This window comes from Babylonia areolata, chromosome 18, assembly GCF_041734735.1.
Source record: "Babylonia areolata isolate BAREFJ2019XMU chromosome 18, ASM4173473v1, whole genome shotgun sequence".
Classification (NCBI taxonomy): Eukaryota; Metazoa; Mollusca; class Gastropoda; order Neogastropoda; family Buccinidae; genus Babylonia; species Babylonia areolata.
This window is the reverse complement of record NC_134893.1, coordinates 202,897-223,781: the sequence shown is the minus strand read 5'-3', so window position 1 is coordinate 223,781 and position 20,885 is coordinate 202,897. Positions and strand designations below refer to the sequence as shown.

General features: G+C 47.5%; 1 protein-coding gene across 1 annotated transcript in view; it reads left to right on the top strand.

The window, feature by feature from the left end:
- The window catches only part of LOC143293109 (uncharacterized), a 109,792-nt gene that overhangs the window by 61,063 nt on the left and 27,844 nt on the right, over positions 1–20,885 (top strand). The window contains exons 16-23 of the mRNA XM_076604017.1: positions 2,976–3,131; positions 3,935–4,055; positions 4,550–4,808; positions 5,665–5,827; positions 13,283–13,462; positions 14,690–14,886; positions 16,619–16,790; positions 20,761–20,882. Coding sequence (XP_076460132.1) covers positions 2,976–3,131; positions 3,935–4,055; positions 4,550–4,808; positions 5,665–5,827; positions 13,283–13,462; positions 14,690–14,886; positions 16,619–16,790; positions 20,761–20,882 — 1,370 coding nt within the window. The remainder of the gene's footprint in view (positions 1–2,975; positions 3,132–3,934; positions 4,056–4,549; positions 4,809–5,664; positions 5,828–13,282; positions 13,463–14,689; positions 14,887–16,618; positions 16,791–20,760; positions 20,883–20,885) is intronic.

The following is a 20,885-nucleotide window of genomic DNA, read 5'->3' as shown; positions in this document are numbered from 1 at the left end:
CCTGGCACCCACACTGTTCTCCATTCTCTTCTCTGCCATGCTGATTGACGCCTTCCAAGACTGTGACCGGGGCATCTACATTCAGTTTCACTCAGATGGCAAACTTTTCAACTTGCGGCGACTGCATGCCAGGTCCAGGGCGTTTGAGGCACTGCTGAGATAGTGCCTCTTCGTGATGACTGCGCGCTTGCTGCACACACACATGCAGTTCATTATGGACAGGTTCTCAACATCCCGCAGGCGCTTTGGACTCACCATCAGCCTCAGCAAGACCGAGTCCATGTACCAACCAGCTAGCTCACAGAACGTCAGAGCCTCGCCCCCCTCCCACCTGCAATCAAGATCGATGACACAGAGATCAAGTCAGTCGACAAGTTTTGCTACCTGGGCGGCACCCTATTGCAGCAACGGAGCCCTTGATGCAGAAGTGACGCTGCGCATCGCCAAGGCCACTCCGCCTTTGGCAGACTCAACAACAGGCTGTGGAATAACAAAGGCCTCAGGCTCAGCACCAAAATCAAAACCTACAGAGCTGTTGTGCTGACCACCTTGTTGTACTGCTGTGAAACATAGACGACGTATCGCCGTCAAATTCAACAACTTGAGCAGTTTCACCAGAGATGCCTACGAAAGATCCTCGGCATAAAGTGGAAGGACAGGGTCTCCAACCTGCACGTCCTAGAGGAGCGGCCTGCCCAGCATCGAAAGCCTGCTGATCCAGTGTCAGCTACGCTGGTCAGGACACGTTGTCCGCATGACATACAGCAGGATCCCAAAGATGCTTTTGTATGGCCAGCTGAAGGAAGGCCACCGTGAACTTGGAAGACCCTGCAAGCGCTTCAAGGACACCTTGAAGACAAACCTCAAAGCCTGTGACATAGACATCGCTTCCTGGGAAACTGATGCCCTTGACCCCTGTCGCTGGAGGATGCTGTGCTCTAGTGGCATAAAATCGTTTGAAAACAAGAGAACTCTGGCCATTAAGGAGAAGCGTGAGCGAAGGAAGCAGGGCTCAACTCCTGGAGACGTTTTTCCTTGCAACACCTGTGGGAAGTGCTACGCATCCAGAATCGGCCTCTTCTTCCATATGAGGAAACACACCGACAGATAAGTCTGCCTGCCTACTCATCCGTCGGACCGACGGGAGACGCCATCGTTATAGAGGGGTTACAGGACTGGGTGTTTATATAGATTACAGGACTGGGTGTTTTTAGAGGGGTTTTAGGACTGGGTGTTTATATAGATTACAGGACTGGATGTTTAGAGAGGGGTTACAGGACTGGGTGTTTATAGTGGGATGTTTATAGACGGATTACAGGACTGGGTATTTATAGAGAGGTTACAGGACTGGGTGTTTATAGAGGGATGTTTATAGAGGGGTTACAGGACTGGGTGTTTATAGAGGGATGTTTATAGAGAGGTTACAGGACTGGGTGTTTATAGAGAGGTTACAGGACTGGGTGTTTATAGAGGGGTTACAGGACTGGGTGTTTATAGAGGGGTTACATGACTGGGTGTTTATAGAGTGGTTACAGGACTGGATGTTTATAAAGGTTACAGGACTGGGTGTTTATAGAGAGGTTACAGGACTGGGTGTTTATAGAGGGATGTTTATAGAGTGGTTACAGGACTGGATGTTTATAAAGGTTACAGGACTGGGTGTTTATAGAGAGGTTACAGGACTGGGTGTTTATAGAGGGATGTTTATAGAGGGGTTACAGGACTGGATGTTTATAGAGGGGTTACAGGACTGGGTGTTTATAGAGAGGTTACAGGACTGGGTGTTTATAGAGGGACGTTTATAGAGGGGTTACAGGACTGGGTGTTTATAGAGGGGTTACAGGACCGGGTGTTTATAGAGTGGTTACAGGACTGGATGTTACAGGACTGGGTGTTTATAGAGGGTTACAGGACTGGGTGTTTATAGAAGCGTTACAGGACTGGATGTTTATAGAGGGTTACAGGACTGGGTGTTTATAGAGGGGTTACAGGACCGGGTGTTTATAGAAGCGTTACAGGACTGGAAAATAAGATTCATAGGTAGTGATAGCAGGGGACTTTCAGTCAGCACAGATCGCTTTTGTCTCCTTTTGTAATCAGATTTGACAAAATTACCCTGTTCCTCTTACGAACGCAGTCATACTCTTACAATCAGACTGGCATAGCCAAGTCTGTTCAAGACCATCTGTCACACAAACCTAGGACAGCTAGGCCTGACCACTGTCTGTCACACAAACCTAGGACAGCTAGGCCTGACCACTGTCTGTCACACAAACCTAGGACAGCTAGGCCTGACCACTGTCTGTCACACAAACCTAGGACAGCTAGGCCTGACCACTGTCTGTCACACAAACCTAGGACAGCTAGGCCTGACCATTGTCTGTCACACAAACCTAGGACAGCTAGGCCTGACCACTGTCTGTCACACAAACCTAGGACAGCTAGGCCTGACCACTGTCTGTCACACAAACCTAGGACAGCTAGGCCTGACCACTGTCTGTCACACAAACCTAGGACAGCTAGGCCTGACCACTGTCTGTCACACAAACCTAGGACAGCTAGGCCTGACCACTGTCTGTCACACAAACCTAGGACAGCTAGGCCTGACCATTGTCTGTCACACAAACCTAGGACAGCTAGGCCTGACCACTGTCTGTCACACAAACCTAGGACAGCTAGGCCTGACCATTGTCTGTCACACAAACCTAGGACAGCTAGGCCTGACCACTGTCTGTCACACAAACCTAGGACAGCTAGGCCTGACCACTGTCTGTCACACAAACCTAGGACAGCTAGGCCTGACCATTGTCTGTCACAACGTCAGATGAGCGCCATCTGGTTTATGCCATGGTCAGGCATCTGCTGTCTCATTTTGCGGCAGATAGGTTTACGGCAGACAGGATGTCTCGGTCTGTCCGCACTCGCTGATGCCTCTTTGAAAGTGAAAGTGAAAGTGAAAGTGTGCCGTGTCACAGGTTACGGTGGTGACAGAAGGTCTGCAGAAAATCCTGAGGAGCATGATGGGCCCCAGAGGCTTCCTGACCAAGGGCAACTCCCTGATGGACCTCCTCCAAAGGCCCAAGAGAGACGTATCCGAGCAGGACCAGAAGATCCAGAGAATCTTCGAACAGGTGAGAGCGAGATAGTGCTGTTGTTTGTTTGTTTGGGTGTGTGTGTGTGTGTGTGTGTGTGTGTGTGTGTGTGTGTGTGTGTGTGTGTGTGTGTGTGAGACATAGAGAGACAGACAGACAGACAGGCAGACAGACAGACAGTGACGGAGAGACAGAGACAGAGAGAGGCAGGAAGAGAAGCGAGTCAGACAGACGGACAGACTGACTGACTACTAAATGGACTTACGTGCGGACGGATAGATACATAGAGCTGTAAGGAAAGAAGAGAAAAAGTGACAGAGAAACAGACAGGCGGACAGACAGACAGACTGAAAGGCGGACAGACAGGCAGACGGACAGACAGGTGGGCATATAGACAGACAGACAGGCAGACCGACCGACAGACAGAGAGACAGACAGATGGACAGACAGGTGGGCATATAGACAGACAGACCGACAGACAGACAGAAAGGCGGACAGACAGGTGGGCAGATAGACAGACAGACAGGCAGATTGACAGACAGACAGACAGACAGACAGTCAGACCGACAGACAGACAGAAAGGCGGACAGATAGGTGGGCATATAGACAGACAGACAGACAGAAAGGTGGACAGACAGACAGAAAGGCGGACAGACAGACAGACAGAAAGGCGGACAGACAGACAGAAAGGCGGACAGACAGACAGACAGACAGACGGAAAGGCGGACAGACAGACAGACAGAAAGGCGGACAGACAGACAGAAAGGCGGACAGACAGACAGACAGACAGAAAGGCGGACAGACAGACAGATGAAAGACCAGGTGATGATTCTGGTCCCCAGCTCAAAGTGCAGGCCCGTGACATCCCCAGCGTGAAGGCGTTTGCTGACCTGCAGATCATGAACAGGGTGGTGAGGATCTACACACTGACCCACATCCTGCAGAACCTGGACAGGCAGCAGCGTGAGTAGTCCTTGTCATTATGATGATTTTATCATCAGTCATTATGGTCATATCATCAGTCGTCAGGATTATGTCATCACCAGTCATCATTGTTATATCATCATCAGTCATCATTATATCATCATTAGTTATCGTCCTTATCGTCAGAGTTGTCGTGGCGGTCATTGTCATCGTCAACGTAATCAGCATCACCGTTGTATTGTCATTTTATCAATGTTCGCGCGCGCGCGCGCGCGTGTGTGTGTGTGTGTGTGTGTGTGTGTGTGTGTGTGTGTGTTGGTAATTTATTTTTCGTCTTTTCACAAAAGTGATTTCATACGAGAAAAGGAAAGTGTACGTGTGCTGTGAGTGCGTGTGTGAGTGTGAACACGCACATGTGATGACGTTCATGTCCACACCATCTGGAAAGAGATACTGCTCCACCTCGCCTTGCCCTGACCCACGGCCTTGAAAGGCTGCAGGACCTTTAACCTTTAACCTAACGCCCTTGGCAGCTTTCATCGTGGCGGACATCAAGGAGAGCCGGGTCAAGGCCGGCCTGCCCCTCAGTCTGGAAAGTGCCGGCATCTGTCACGAGTTCCACATGCAGATGCCCACAGAGAGCGGCTTCCCGGTCAGCCTGCAGATGGGGGTCACTTTCAGCATCAAGGTCAACGGCTCGGCATCAGCCCAGGTGCACAGCAGTGTGTACAGGAGCGTCAGGAACGGCCTGCCCCCTGTCAAGCTGGAGGCTCACATCGCCCTGCAACCAAGGTGGGCACGGCTGCATGTGGATGTGTTAGGAGGGAGGCGGCGAGGTGGTGTGTGTATGTGTGTGTGTGTGTGTGTGTGTGTGTGTGTGCACCTTTGCGCGCGTGCGTGTCGGATTATTGCCTCTGGAATTCTTCACGTAAATCAAACCTTGCAGTTCTTGCTTCCAGTCAGGACTCTCAGTCTACTGACCTATCTCTTTCACGGCGAGGTGTGTGTGTGTGTGCGTGTGTGTGTGTGTGTGTGTGTGTGTGTGTTGATAAAAAGGAACCACGACCAATCAAAACAAGCGCAACATTTTCTTTTTCTATTTAGTTTGTTTCTGAAGGAGGCGTCACTGCATTTGGACAAATCCATATGCGCTACGCCCCATTTGCTAAGCAGGTGCCTGACAGCAGCAGAACCCAACGCGCTGGTCAGACCGTGAGTACATGCAGATATAGTTGTGTTCCTGTCAGCGTGGATTTATTCTACAGAATTTTGTCAGATATAGTTGTGTGCCTATCAGCGTGGATTTATTCTACAGAATTTTGTCACAGGACTACACCTTTGTTGCCATGGGTTCGTTTTCAGTGCACCAAGTGCGTGCTGCACACGGGACCTCGTGTCATCCGAATGACTAGACGTTCAGTTTGATCTCCCAGTAAAAGTTTGGAGAAAGGGCGAGAGCGGGAATGGAAGCCATACCCTCACGGACACTTTGTTAGCAGACCAGCGTCTTGACCATTCTGCCACCCTCCTCTCCTGCTTCAAGATAAAAACAACAAGCAGCACGACTTCATACCGATGCTGCTTACCCAGACATAACTGAGGATCGAACCCTGAACCTCTGTCACTGCGACATGTTCTCTATCTGCAGGCTGGTGGCCGCGGCGACAGGCAAGATGTCAGTGGACGGGTACCTGATCCAGACGGGTAGCTTGTTCGAATCCCTGCTGACCGCGCAGCCCTCTGGAGAGGCCACAGTGGCCATGGACCTTCTGAAGAACCGCGTGACGGCCAGGATCGCTCCCTCTGTCAGCGTGAGTGGGGCTGTGTGGTGGTGCTGAGGAGGGGAGGATGACTGCTGATAATGTGGTGCTGGGGAGGGGAGGATGACTGCTGATAATGTGGTGCTGGGGAGGGGAGGATGACTGCTGATAATGTGGTGCTGGGGAGGATGACTGCTGATAATGTGGCGGAGGATGGGAGGATGACTGCTGATAATGTGGTGCTGGGGAGGATGACTGCTGATAATGTGGTGCTGGGGAGGGGAGGATGACTGCTGATAATGTGGTGCTGGGGAGGGGAGGATGACTGCTGATAATGTGGTGCTAGGGAGGGGAGGATGACTGCTGATAATGTGGTGCTGGGGAGGGGAGGATGACTGCTGATAATGTGGTGTTGGGGAGGGGAGGATGACTGCTGATAATGTGCTGAGGAGGGGAGGATGACTGCTGATAATGTGGTGCTGGGAAGGATGACTGCTGATAATGTGGTGCTGGGGAGGGGAGGATGACTGCTGATAATGTGCTGAGGAGGGGAGGATGACTGCTGATGATGTGGTGCTGGGGAGGGGAGGATGACTGCTGATGATGTGGTGCTGGGGAGGGGAGGATGACTGCTGATAATGTGGTGTTGGGGAGGGGAGGATGACTGCTGATAATGTGCTGAGGAGGGGAGGATGACTGCTGATGATGTGGTGCTGGGGAGGGGAGGATGACTGCTGATAATGTGGTGCTGCGGAGGGGAGGATGACTGCTGATAATGTGCTGAGGAGGGGAGGATGACTGCTGATGATGTGGTGCTGGGGAGGATGACTGCTGATGATGTGGTGCTGGGGAGGATGACTGCTGATAATGTGGTGCTGGGGAGGGGAGGATGACTGCTGATAATGTGGTGCTGGGGAGGATGACTGCTGATAATGTGGTGCTGGGGAGGGGAGGATGACTGCTGATAATGTGGTGTTGGGGAGGGGAGGATGACTGCTGATAATGTGGTGCTGGGGAGGGGAGGATGACTGCTGATAATGTGGTGTTGGGGAGGGGAGGACGACTGCTGATAATGTGGTGTTGGGGAGGGGAGGACGACTGCTGATAATGTGGTGTTGGGGAGGATGACTGCTGATAATGTGCTGAGGAGGGGAGGATGGCTGCTGATAATGTGGTGTTGGGGAGGGGAGGATGACTGCTGATAATGTGGTGCTGGGGAGGATGACTGCTGATAATGTGGTGCTGGGGAGGGAAGGATGACTGCTGATAATGTGGTGTTGGGGAGGGGAGGACGACTGCTGATAATGTGGTGTTGGGGAGGGGAGGATGACTGCTGATAATGTGCTGAGGAGGGGAGGATGACTGCTGATAATGTGGTGTTGGGGAGGGGAGGATGACTGCTGATAATGTGGTGCTGGGGAGGGTGACTGCTGATAATGTGGTGCTGGGGAGGGGAGGATGACTGCTGATAATGTGGTGTTGGGGAGGGGAGGACGACTGCTGATAATGTGGTGTTGGGGAGGATGACTGCTGATAATGTGCTGAGGAGGGGAGGATGACTGCTGATAATGTGGTGTTGGGGAGGGGAGGATGACTGCTGATAATGTGGTGCTGGGGACGATGACTGCTGATAATGTGGTTCTGGGGAGGGGAGGATGACTGCTGATAATGTGGTGCTGGGGAGGGGAGGATGACTGCTGATAATGTGGTGCTGGGGAGGGGAGGATGACTGCTGATAATGTGGTGCTGGGGAGGGGAGGATGACTGCTGATAATGTGGTGCTGGGGAGGATGACTGCTGATAATGTGGTGTTGGGGAGGGGAGGATTACTGCTGATAATGTGGTGGAGGAGGGGAGGATGACTGCTGATGATGTGGTGGAGGAGGGGAGGATGACTGCTGATAATGTGGTGGAGGGGAGGATGACTCCTGATAATGTGGTGGAGGAGGGGAGGATGACTGCTGATAATGTGGTGGAGGAGGGGAGGATGACTGCTGATAATGTGGTGGAGGGGAGGATGACTCCTGATAATGTGGTGGAGGGGAGGATGACTGCTGATAATGTGGTGCTGGGGAGGATGACTGCTGATAATGTGGTGGAGGAGGGGAGGATGACTGCTGATAATGTGGTGCTGGGGAGGATGACTGCTGATAATGTGGTGGAGGAGGGGAGGATGACTGCTGATAATGTGGGGATAATGGGAGGGGAGGATGACTGCTGATAATGGGAGGGGAGGATGACTGCTGATAATGGGAGGGGAGGATGACTGCTGATAATGTGGGGATAATGGGAGGGGAGGATGACTGCTGATAATGGGAGGGGAGGATGACTGCTGATAATGGGAGGGGAGGATGACTGCTGATAATGGGAGGGGAGGATGACTGCTGATAATCAGACTGATCACTGTTGTTGCTGTCGTTGTTGTCGTTGCTGTTGTCGTTGTTTTTGTCGTTGTTGTTGTTGTCGTTGTTGCTGTCCTTGTTGTCGTTGCTGTTGTTGTCGTTGTTGTTGTTGTCGTTGCTGTTGTTGTCGTTGTTGTTGTTGTCGTTGCTGTTGTTGTCGTTGTTGCTGTTGTTGTCATCGTTGTTGCTGTTGTTGTTGTCGTTGTCGTTGTTGTTGTTGTTGCTATCGTTGTTGGCGTTGTTGTTATTGTTGTTGTCCCCTGCACTGCTGACCGTCCTCCTGTCTCCGATGTCAGCCCTGCTATTGCTGTCACTATCACTGACAACGTCACATCTGCTGACCTGTCTGGCATATCCTCTGACGTTGTTCCCGCTGGATGTAACGTCAGCACTACTGACAGTACTTTGTTACCTGTGTGTGCTGACACATCCACTTTATGCGGCGCTGTTTGTGTTGCTTCCAACCTCAACACACGTGTTCCTGCTAACATTTTTACTTCCCGTGATATTGTCCCCTCTGATGACAATATTCCAAACTGTAATGTATCCCCCGTGATAGCCTCTGCTCCGCTTCCTACTCCTGTCACACCTGTCTCAACTCCCGGACCTTTTTCTTCCTTCCCATTGTCCTCCACTGCTCAGTCACCATCGTCTTCCTCCACTGTCTGTCTGCCTGACTCACCTGCTTCACCATTAGATTCCTCTCTCCTTACCTCTGATCCCTTTCATGCCTGTCTGTTCAATGCTCAATCTGTCTGCCCTGATCAAAAGACTGACTATAATTTCTGATTATATTTTTTAAAAATAACTTTGATATCTTACCGAAACCTGGTTAAAGTCACAAGGTCACGAACCCGAACTGAAACACCTGACGCCCCCTGGATACAAAACGAAGTTACTTCCTCGACTGTCTCGTGGAGGTGGCATCGCCACCGTCTATAGAGACATCTTGGAGTCCTCCCTTTCTTCTCCCATAACCATGCCTTTCTACATGATACTTTTGAAATGCTCGAAGTCACTCTCAATGTTCCCGGTCACTCAATCATCTTCTGTTGTCTCTATCGTCTTCCTCCTAGTCGTAAAAATAACCTAGCGCCTTCTCTGTTTCACGATGAGTTCCGAACACTACTTGATTACTACAACTTTCGTTCTGGCAAACTTAGCATCCTCGGAGATTTCAATTTTCATTTCGACAACCAAACCTCCACTGATGTCAGACGCCTATGTCAATCTCTGTCCAATCATTCTCTATCTCAGCTCGTCACAGAACCAACACACAGATCTGGCCATATATTGGACTGGCTTATCGCACGTGACTCTGAGGACAAACGTCCTTATCATGGACTTTGCTAAGGCGTTTGACAAAGTCAGCCACAGCCTACTCCTGCATAAACTCCATCACTACGGAGTTCGCGGACACACCAAAGAGTGGATCTCGGATTTCCTCAGAAACCGGAGGCAAGCAGTGGTAGTGAATGGAGCCAGCTCCAGTTACACAGATGTGCGTTCCGGAGTACCCCAAGGATCAGTGCTGGAACCGTGCCTCTTCCTAGTGTATATTAACGACCTGCCTGAGAACTTATCATCGAAAGCAAGGCTGTTTGCAGACGACACTGCAATTTACAAAGTAATAGCAGCACCCCAGGACCAAGCCCAGCTACAACAAGACCTCAGCAAACTCGCTGAGTGGGAGAAGAGCTGGGACATGGTTTTCCATCGTGGCAAATGCAACACCTTGATCGTGACAAAAAGCAGGAACCCAAAAGAGCATCAATATACGCTCCACAGACAAACACTACAGAGGGTAGACTCCATTCAATATCTAGGAGTCACGATAAAGAAAGACCTGAGCTGGAGAAAGCACATTCAGAACATCTGCTCCAAAGCAAACAAGACCTTAGGCTTTTTGAGGAGGAACCTGAAAATTAGTTCCCAGACCATCAGGGAACTAGCGTACAAGGCGTTTCTCCGCCTCATCCTGGAGTATTCATCATCAGTCTGGGATCCCTACCAACAACAGGACATTGATCTCCTCGAGGCGGTCCAGAGACGAGCAGCCAGATTTGTGCTGAGACGCTACCGGAACACCTCGAGTGTATCAGCAATGCTACAAGACCTTGGATGGCCCTCCCTGCAACAACGCCGCCAAACAGCCAGACTGACCATGCTATGAAATCAAACATAATTATGTAAGCATGGATTCACTGGAAGAAAAACTGGTACCACCACCACCACGACAGCGACGCACCCACACTGAGTAGCTGGAAGCAACTCTTCTGCAAAACTGGATACAGGCAGGCTGGTTTCCTCCCACGTACCATCCGGGAGTGGAACGCCTTGCCCCAGAGAGCTGTGGAGACCAGTTCAGTCGACACCTTTGTGTCGATGGTCTCCAGGATATAAATACCAGAATATACCTTTTTTTTTTCTTTTTTTTTTTAAAGAAACCTATGTAGACCTAAATGTATCTTCCGCAGACCCCCTTTTATTCAGTGATAGAATAGTCAGGTCTTGACTGTGATCACTCAACGGAAGGAAGGAAGGAAGGAAGGTGCCATGATTGTGTCCGTGACTGTAACTGACAAACTTTCTTCCGACCATTCTGCTGTCATATTCTCGCTTAATATTTCAAAATCTACCAGAACCAAAAAATCCGTTACTCGTCGCAACCTGAAATCCATCAACATTAACACTTTTTCTTCTCGTACCGACGTCTCTACACATTACAACACTGTCCTCTCTCAACTGCTGGATGAACATGCACCCCCCACTACCCGCATGCTCCCTGACAGACCTTCCGCTCCATGGTACACACAAGACATTCGATTTGCAAAATGCAAACGCCGCCAATTAGAAAGACGATGGTGATCAACAAAATTGAAAGTCCACAATCAAATATTCCGAAAACAAATAAAGTCAAACATATGATCTCATCAGCAAAGACAAACTTCTTTTCTTCTCAAGTTCTCGATGCCACATCCACCAAATCTCTTTATTCTATCATGTCAAATCTTCCTGGTACTGCAAAAAGGACTCCTCTTCCTTCTGCCTACACTTTATCTGAACTCCCCAGTGTCTTCTCCTCTTTCTTTTTCGACAAAATCCAAAATAGTCGCACCATCTTAGACCAAATGTCTTTCCAACCTGCTCATCCTGATCCTCAATTCAGCGACACTCCTCTCCATTCCTTTAATCCATTGATTGAAACAGAAGTCCATGAAATCCTGAAAGAACTGACAATAAAATCCTGTGTACTCGATCCTATACCAGCCTCGGTCTTTTCCCAGTGTGTCTCACAGCTTCTCCCCACAATCACCAATATTGTCAACTCATCCCTTCTCACTGGAACGTTTCCATCCACTTTAAAAACTGCAATCTTCCGGCCTCTTCTGAAGAAATCCAACCTTGACGCAAACATTTTGAAAAACTATCGACCAGTTTCTAATCTTCCATTTATGTCCAAAACTCCATGTGGCGAGCCAGACTTTGGACTATCCATCGTGTTGAGTACAGAAATATTTGCGGAAAAGGTGCGTTTTCAGGTCTGGAGATCAGGAGCATTTCTGAGGGACGATGGCAAAGAATTCCAAATTTTGGGTACTTGAGCCCTAAAAGACCTTTTCCATGCACATTTTAAATTTTTAGTTCTTGGGACTCTAAGTAACAGTTTATAACTGGATCTTAGTGTTTTACATGGTTCGTACGTTTCCAGCACAGAGGAGAGATACGGGGGAAGAGATTCATCAAAATGTCGGAAGGCAAGTGTCGCTAGTTTATAGTAGATGCGGGACTTTATAGGAAGCCAGTGTAACTGATGCAAAAAGAGGTGTGACATGATCAAATTTCGTTTTTGCTAGGACAAGTCGTGCAGCATTGTTCTGTACTTTCTGTAGTCTAATAAGAGAGGAAGATGGTAAACCTGCTAAGGTAGAATTGCAGTAATCTGGTCTGGACAGGACAAAAGAGGAAACCAACTGAGCCATGTTTTTCTCCGTTAAGTATGGTTTGACTAAGGCTAGTCTGCGAAGATGAAAATTGCATGAGCGACACAGGGATGAAATGTGGTCAGCCATGGTCAAGGTCTGATCAATATGTACACCTAGGTATTTAGCTGATGTTTGAAATGTAACTGTAGAAGTGCCGAGAGTGACTGGGCCCTTTTCTATTTCATTGAGACGAGCTCGGTCTCCTACAGTTAAGAGCTCGGTTTTCTCTTCGTTAAGTTTAAGCTTGTTTCTGTCCATCCACACCTTTACATCAGCCACACAGGCTTCCGTCTCATTGATGACTGTTTTGAAGTCAGATGGCGGAGCGGCTTTTTGTAGCTCAGTGTCATCAGCATACTTATGGTAATCAAATGAATGCATTTTGATGATGTCAGACAAAGGCTGAGTATATAAAGTGAATAAAATAGGTCCCAGAACCGATCCCCGAGGGACACCAAATGCAAGAGAGATAACCTTAGAACTGATATGATTTACTTTAACGCAGAGCTGACGGTTTGACAGTTATGTTTCAACAATCTCATCCACCCATTTCAGTCTGCCTGTCGCGATGATCACAGCACCGAAACCACTCTTCTCCACATCCTGAATAATCTACTGCTAGCGTCCGACTCAAGAAAATTTTCCCTTCTCACTCTTCTCGAATTGTCAGCCGCATTTAACACGATAGACCATTTCATCCTTCTTTTACGTCTTCATTTTACATTTGTTATCAACGACACTGTTCTAAACTGGTTCAAATCTTATCTCACTGATCGATTCCAGTCTGTCATTGTTGATCATTTACAATCTGAACCCGTTAAAATGGAACATGGAGTCCCATAGGGATCTGTTTTAGGCCCAGTGCTCTTCACACTGTACACTGCTCCTCTCGCTGAAATTATCAACCACCACAATGTTAGTCATCATTCCTATGCTGATGACACTCAACTTCAGAAGAGTGATACCCCTTGATTTGTCCTTGTGTTTGTTGTCGTTGTTGTTGCTGTTGTTGTTGTTTCTGATACCTTACACCTCCTCTTACCTCAATTCTATTCCATTCCATTCTAATCTATTCTCTTCTGTTCTCTTCTACTGCACTGCATTGTGTGGGTGTGCAGAGCGACAGACCGGTGACGAAGCTGGAGCTGAAGCCCTACCTCTACAGCCTGGCCCTGTCCAGCCAGCTGCACCACATCTCTGGCAACGATCCCTACAGAAGCATCAACGAGACCAACAACAGACCCATCTTCATCACCATGCAGCCAGTCACCCTCAACCAGGGGGCGCAACTCAAACAGGTCAGTGCGCGTGTGTGTATGCTTGCATGCGTTCAATATAATATACCCGATTGTCAATGACTGAATTCATTCAGCAAGCTTTACCAAAACTTGTGTTCCTTGATTGTATGTAGGTGGCATGGAAGCTGGTTACACCAAAAACTATGTTCCCTGATTGTATGTAGGTGACATGAGAGCTGGTTACACCAAACACTATGTTCCCTGACTGTATGTAGGTGACATGGGAGCTGGTTACACCAAACACTATGTTCCCTGACTGTATGTAGGTGAAGTGGGAGCTGGTTACACCAAACACTATGTTCCCTGACTATGTAGGTGAACTGGGAGCTGGTTAAACCAAACACTATGTTCCCTGACCAGGTAACATGATAGCTGGTTACACCAAACACTATGTTCCCTGACTGTATGTAGGTGGCATGGAAGCTGGTTACACCAAACACTATGTTCCCTGACTGTATGTAGGTGGCATGGAAGCTGGTTACACCAAACACTATGTTCCCTGACTGTATGTAGGTGACATGATAGCTGGTTACACCAAACACTATGTTCCCTGACTGTATGTAGGTGACATGGGAGCTGGTTACACCAAACACTATGTTCCCTGACTGTATGTAGGTGACATGGGAGCTGGTTACACCAAACACTATGTTCCCTGACTGTATGTAGGTGACATGAGAGCTGGTTACACCAAACACTATGTTCCCTGACTGTGTGTAGGTGACATGGGAGCTGGTTACACCAAACACTATGTTCCCTGACTGTATGTAGGTGAACTGGGAGCTGGTTACACCAAACACTATGTTCCCTGACTGTATGTAGGTGACATGGGAGCTGGTTACACCAAACACTATGTTCCCTGACTGTATGTAGGTGAAGTGGGAGCTGGTTACACCAAACACTATGTTCCCTGACTGTATGTAGGTGAACTGGGAGCTGGTTACACCAAACACTATGTTCCCTGACTGTATGTAGGTGAACTGGGAGCTGGTTACACCAAACACTATGTTCCCTGACTGTATGTAGGTGACATGGGAGCTGGTTACACCAAACACTATGTTCCCTGACTGTATGTAGGTGACATGATAGCTGGTTACACCAAACACTATGTTCCCTGACAGTATGTAGGTGAACTGGGAGCTGGTTACACCAAACACTATGTTCCCTGACTGTATGTAGGTGAACTGGGAGCTGGTTACACCAAACACTATGTTCCCTGACTGTATGTAGGTGAACTGGGAGCTGGGCCAGGCAGACGTGGGGTACCAGGTGAAGATTCAGGGGCAATACCCAGTGAAGTCCCTCCAGTCGTCCTCCACCTGCCCCATGATGGGCCGGGCTCATTTCGCCGTGTTCTTGGACTCTGGCATGGATTACCCCCCCGGCCTCTCCGCTGACATCCGCTACATCAGTCACCGGCGTTACAGGTATATACCTGCTGCTGGCCAGCAATGACGCCATTCACTAACTCTGGGTGTACGGAAGTTAACAAAAATGGTGGGGTGATATCTAAATGGAGGTAGGTGTGTGGGTGTGTGGCTGTAGATGAGAGGGTGGTGATGGTGGTGGTTGGGTGGCGGAGGGTGGGGGAGGGGGGTTTGTCGTGTGGTTTAGAGAGAGAGAGAGAGAGAGAGAGAGAGAGAGAGAGAGAGAGATTTATAACACGATCAAAACTAGTACCGTCTGTCCAATGTCTTCACTACAGTCCTACAGGTGAAGCTTTTCGCCCATCAGTGGTGGTTTGACCAACAACACTGCACCCCTACTGTTTGATTTTAACCCCTTGACTGCTGCTGCTCAGTGAAGAGGCTGTTGTCCAGTCAGGATTAGACTGAGTCTGTAGGTCGTCAGTGAAGAGGCTGTTGTCCAGTCAGGATTAGACTGAGTCTGTAGGTCGTCAGTGAAGAGGCTGTTGTCCAGTTAGGATTAGACTGAGTCTGTAGGTCGTCAGTGAAGAGGCTGTTGTCCAGTCAGGATTAGACTGTGTCAGGTCGTCAGTGAAGAGGATGTTGTCCAGTCAGGATTAGACTGTAAGTCAGGTCGTCAGTGAAGAGGCTGTTGCCCAGCTTCAAGGTTCAGGGAAATCAGTCACACCACTTCATGGTTCATTGAAATCAGTCACACCACTTTATGGTTCATTGAAATCAGTCACACCACTTCATGGTTTATTGAAATCAGTCACACCACTTCATGGTTCAGGGAAATCAGTCACACCACTTCATGGTTCAGGGAAATCAGTCACACCACTTCATGGTTTATTGAAATCAGTCACACCACTTCATGGTTCAGGGAAATCAGTCACACCACTTCATGGTTCATTGAAATCAGTCACACCACTTCATGGTTCATTGAAATCAGTCACACCACTTTATGGTTCATTGAAATCAGTCACACCACTTCATGGTTTATTGAAATCAGTCACACCACTTCATGGTTCAGGGAAATCAGTCACACCACTTCATGGTTCAGGGAAATCAGTCACACCACTTCATGGTTCAGGGAAATCAGTCACACCACTTCATGGTTCAGGGAAATCAGTCACACATGGTTCAGTGAAATCAGTCACACCGTTTCATGGTGGGTGATGATATTTATGAGTCAACTTAAAATCGGGTAGTGTTATTTCTAAGATAACTTAAAATCGGGTAATGTTATTTCCAAGACAACTTAAAATCGGTTGAATATATTTGCCAGAGAACTTGAAATCGGGTGAATGTATTGCCCAGAGAACTTGTAATCGGGTGAATGTATTGCCCAGAGAACTTGTAATCGGGTGAATGTATTGCCCAGATCTATGTTGGAGACCATTTGAAATCGGGTGATTCTGTGTCCCAGGCAACATCGGGTGATTCTGTGTCCCAACATCGGGTGATTCTGTGTCCCAGGCAACATCGGGTGATTCTGTGTCTCAGGCAACATCGGGTGATTCTGTGTCCCAACATCGGCTGATTCTGTGTCTCAGGCAACAACGGGTGATTCTGTGTCTCAGGGAACCGGAAGTCAGTTGATTATGTTTCTCAGAAAAGTGAAAAAGGGGTGGTTGTGTTCTCAGACAAATTAAAAGCGGGTGGTTGTGTGAAAAGTGGGTGGCTGTGTGAAAATGGAGTTGCTGTGTGAAAACCGGGTGGCTGTGTGAAAACCGGGTGGCTGTGTGTCCAGGCAGGAGGCGTGTGACAGCTGGTTCCCGTGGCAGTGCTACAGCAGGGACGAGAACTCCCCGGCCCCGGACCTCCCAGAACCCACCTCCCCCCAGTACAGCATGGGACAGGTCCGCGACATCCCTGACCTCGGCTCGGACATCAGTCTTCACCAGCTGAAGGCCGACATCATGGTCAGGGCCTGTGTGTGTGTGTGTGTGTGTGTGTGTGTGTGTGGGCGCGTGTATCTATATATGTTATAACCTGTCTCACTGCTCCCTATTTCTCGACCACCCCCTTCTCTCTTTCTGTCTCCCCCTCTCTTTCTCTCTCTTCCTCTCCGTCGCTGTCTCTTTTTCTCTTTCTATCTTCCTCCTCTCTTTTCCTCTCTTCTTCCGTCTCTGTCTCTCTCTCTTTCTTTGCCCCCCTCGCTCTCTCCCCACCTCTGTCTTTCTCTTCCTCTCCCCCATCTCTGTCTCTCTCTCTTCCTCCTCCTTTCTGTCTCTCTCTCTCTTTCTCCGTCTCTCTCTCTCTCTTTCATTCCCTCAATATGCCCTCTCCTTCTGTCTGGTTGTGTGCGTTTTGTGAGTTTTCCTGTTCTTTTCTTTTCTTTGATTGTGTTGTTGTTGTGGTTTGTGAGTTTTTCTTTTCTTTTCTTTTCTTTGATTGTGTTGTTGTTGTGGTTTGTGAGTTTTCTTTTCTTTGATTGTGTTGTTGTGGTTTGTGAGTTTTCTTTTCTTTGATTGTGTTGTTGTGGTTTGTGAGTTTTCTTTTCTTTGATTGTGTTGTTGTGGTTTGTGAGTTTTCTTTTCTTTGATTGTGTTGTTGTGGTTTGTGAGTTTTCTTTTCTTTTCTTTGATTGTGTTGTGGTTGTGGTTTGTGAGTTTTCTTTTCTTTTCTTTGATTGTGTTGTGGTTGTGGTTTGTGAGTTTTCTTTTCTTTTCTTTGATTGTGTTGTTGTGGTTTGTGAGTTTTTCTTTTCTTTGATTGTGTTGTTGTGGTTTGTTTCCTGTACTGTTTACATGTTGTATTGTTGTACTGTTGTGTTGTGTTGTTGTTGTGGTTTGTTTCCTGTATTGTTTACATGTTGTATTGTTGTACTGTTGTGTTGTGTTGTTGTTGTGGTTTGTTTCCTGTATTGTTTACATGTTGTATTGTTGTACTGTTGTGTTGTTGTTTTGGTTTGTTTCCTGTACTGTTTACATGTTGTATTGTTGTACTGTTGTGTTGTGTTGTTGTTGTGGTTTGTTTCCTGTATTGTTTACATGTTGTATTGTTGTACTGTTGTGTTGTGTTGTTGTTGTGGTTTGTTTCCTGTATTGTTTACATGTTGTATTGTTGTACTGTTGTGTTTTTCTTTTGGTTTGTTTCCTGTACTGTTTACATGTTGTATTGTTGTACTGTTGTGTTGTGTTGTTGTTGTGGTTTGTTTCCTGTATTGTTTACATGTTGTATTGTTGTACTGTTGTGTTGTGTTGTTGTTGTGGTTTGTTTCCTGTATTGTTTACATGTTGTATTGTTGTACTGTTGTGTTGTGTTGTTGTTGTGGTTTGTTTCATGTACTGTTTGCATGTTGTATTGTTGTACTGTTGTGTTGTTGTTTTGGTTTGTTTCCTGTACTGTTTACATGTTGTATTGTTGTACTGTTGTGTTGTGTTGTTGTGGTTTGTTTCCTGTACTGTTTACATGTTGTATTGTTGTGTTGTTGTTGTGGTTTGTTTCCTGTACTGTTTACATGTTGTATTGTTGTACTGTTGTGTTGTTGTTGTGGTTTGTTTCCTGTACTGTTTACATGTTGTATTGTTGTACTGTTGTGTTGTGTTGTGGTTTGTTTCCTGTACTGTTTACATGTTGTATTGTTGTACTGTTGTGTTGTTGTTGTGGTTTGTTTCCTGTACTGTTTACATGTTGTATTGTTGTACTGTTGTGTTGTGTTGTTGTGGTTTGTTTCCTGTACTGTTTGCATGTTGTATTGTTGTATTGTTGTGTTGTGTTGTTGTGGTTTGTTTCCTGTACTGTTTACATGTTGTATTGTTGTACTGTTGTGTTGTTGTTTTGGTTTGTTTCCTGTACTGTTTACATGCTGTATTGTTGTACTGTTGTGTTGTTGTTGTGGTTTGTTTCCTGTACTGTTTACATGTTGTATTGTTGTACTGTTGTGTTGTTGTTGTGGTTTGTTTCCTGTACTGTTTACATGTTGTATTGTTGTACTGTTGTGTTGTTGTTGTGGTTTGTTTCCTGTGCTGTTTACATGTTGTATTGTTGTACTGTTGTGTTGTTGTTGTGGTTTGTTTCCTGTACTGTTTACATGTTGTATTGTTGTGTTGTTGTTGTGGTTTGTTTCCTGTACTGTTTACATGTTGTATTTTTGTACTGTTGTGTTGTGCCGTGCCGTGCCGTGCTGTGCTGTTGTGTTGCGTTGTGCTATGCTTTGCTGTGTTGTGCTGCGTTGCTTTGTATGGTGTTGTACTTTATTGTGATGTATTGTTGTTGTCACAATCTGGTTTCTCATTGTGAGGTTGTGACGTAACGTGTGGATGTGTTGAGAACATGACGTAACGTGTGGATGTGTTAAATACATGACGTAACGTGTGGGTGTGTTAAATACATGACATAACGTGTGGGTGTGTTGAGAACATGACGTAATGTGTGGGTGTGTTGAGAACAACACATAACGTGTGGGTGTGTTGAGAACATGACGTAACGTGTGGGTGTGTTGAGAACATGACGTAACGTGTGGGTGTGTTGAGAACATGACGTAACGTGTGGGTGTGTTAAATACATGACATAACGTGTGGGTGTGTTGAGAACATGACGTAACGTGTGGGTGTGTAAAAGACATGAAGTGACGTGTGGATGTGTTAAAGACATGACGTAACGTGTGGGATATGTTAAAGACATAACGTAACGTGTAGATGTGTTAAGAACATGACGTAACGTATGGATGTGTTAAGGATATGACGTAATGTCATACTCCACGATCACGCATCACTCCGTCCACTCGGAAGGCGCACGAAGACGTAACGTGTGGGTGTGTTAAGAACATGACGTAATGTGTGGGTGTGTTAAGGACATGACGTATTGTGTGGGTGTGTGAAGGACATGACGTAATGTGTGGGTATGTTAAGGACATGACGTAATGTGTGGGTGTGTTAAGGACACGACGTAACATGTGGATGTGTTAAAGACATGACGTAACGTGTGGGATTGTTAAGGTCATGCCGTAATGTGTGGGTGTATTATGGACATCAGGTAACGTATGGGTGTGTTATGGACATGACGTAACATGTGGATGTGTTAAGGACATGACGTAACGTGTGGGTGTGTTAAGGACACGAAGTAACATGTGGATGTGTTAAAGACATGACGTAACGTGTGGGTGTGTTAAGGACACGACGTAACGTGTGGGTGTGTTAAAGACATGACGTAACGTGTGGGTGTGTTAAGGACACGACGTAACGTGTGGGTGTGTTAAAGACGTGACGTAACGTGTGGGTGTGTTAAGGACACGACGTAACGTGTGGGTGTGTTAAGGACATGACGTAACGTGTGGGTGTGTTAAGGACACGACGTAACGTGTGGATGTGTTAAAGACATGACGTAACGTGTGGGTGTTAAGGACATGACGTAACGTGTGGATGTGTTAAAGACATGACGTAACGTGTGGGTGTGTTAAGGACATGACGTAACGTGTGGGTGTGTTAAAGACATGACGTAACGTGTGGGTGTGTTAAGGACATGAGGTAACGTGTGGGTGTGTTAAAGACATGACGTAACGTGTGGGTGTGTTAAGGACATGACGTAACGTGTGGGTGTGTCAAGGACATGACGTAACGTGTGGGTGTGTCAAGGACATGACGTAACGTGTGGGTGTGTCAAGGACACGAAGTAACGTGTGGGTGTGTTAAGGACATGACGTAACGTGTGGGTGTGTCAAGGACATGACGTAACGTGTGGGTGTGTTAAGGACATGACGTAACGTGTGGTTGTGTTGAAGACATGACGTAACGTGTGGGTGTGTTAAAGACATGACGTAACGTGTGGATGTGTTCTAGTAGCAGGCGGTTGGACAGGCAATGCCCTAGAACAACTGCTGAGCAAATAAGAACATAACGTGTGTGTGTGTGTGTGTGTGTGTGTGTGTGTGTGTGTGTGTGTGTGCAGGAGACAGTGGGTCAGGAGATGCCCAAGAAGTCGTCCAAGACAGAGTGGGGAGTGATCGCCGTGCTGAACGGCAGCAGCAGCACTGTGGTGAAGGGCGTGGCTCAGTCCTGGCACCAGGGTCAGTA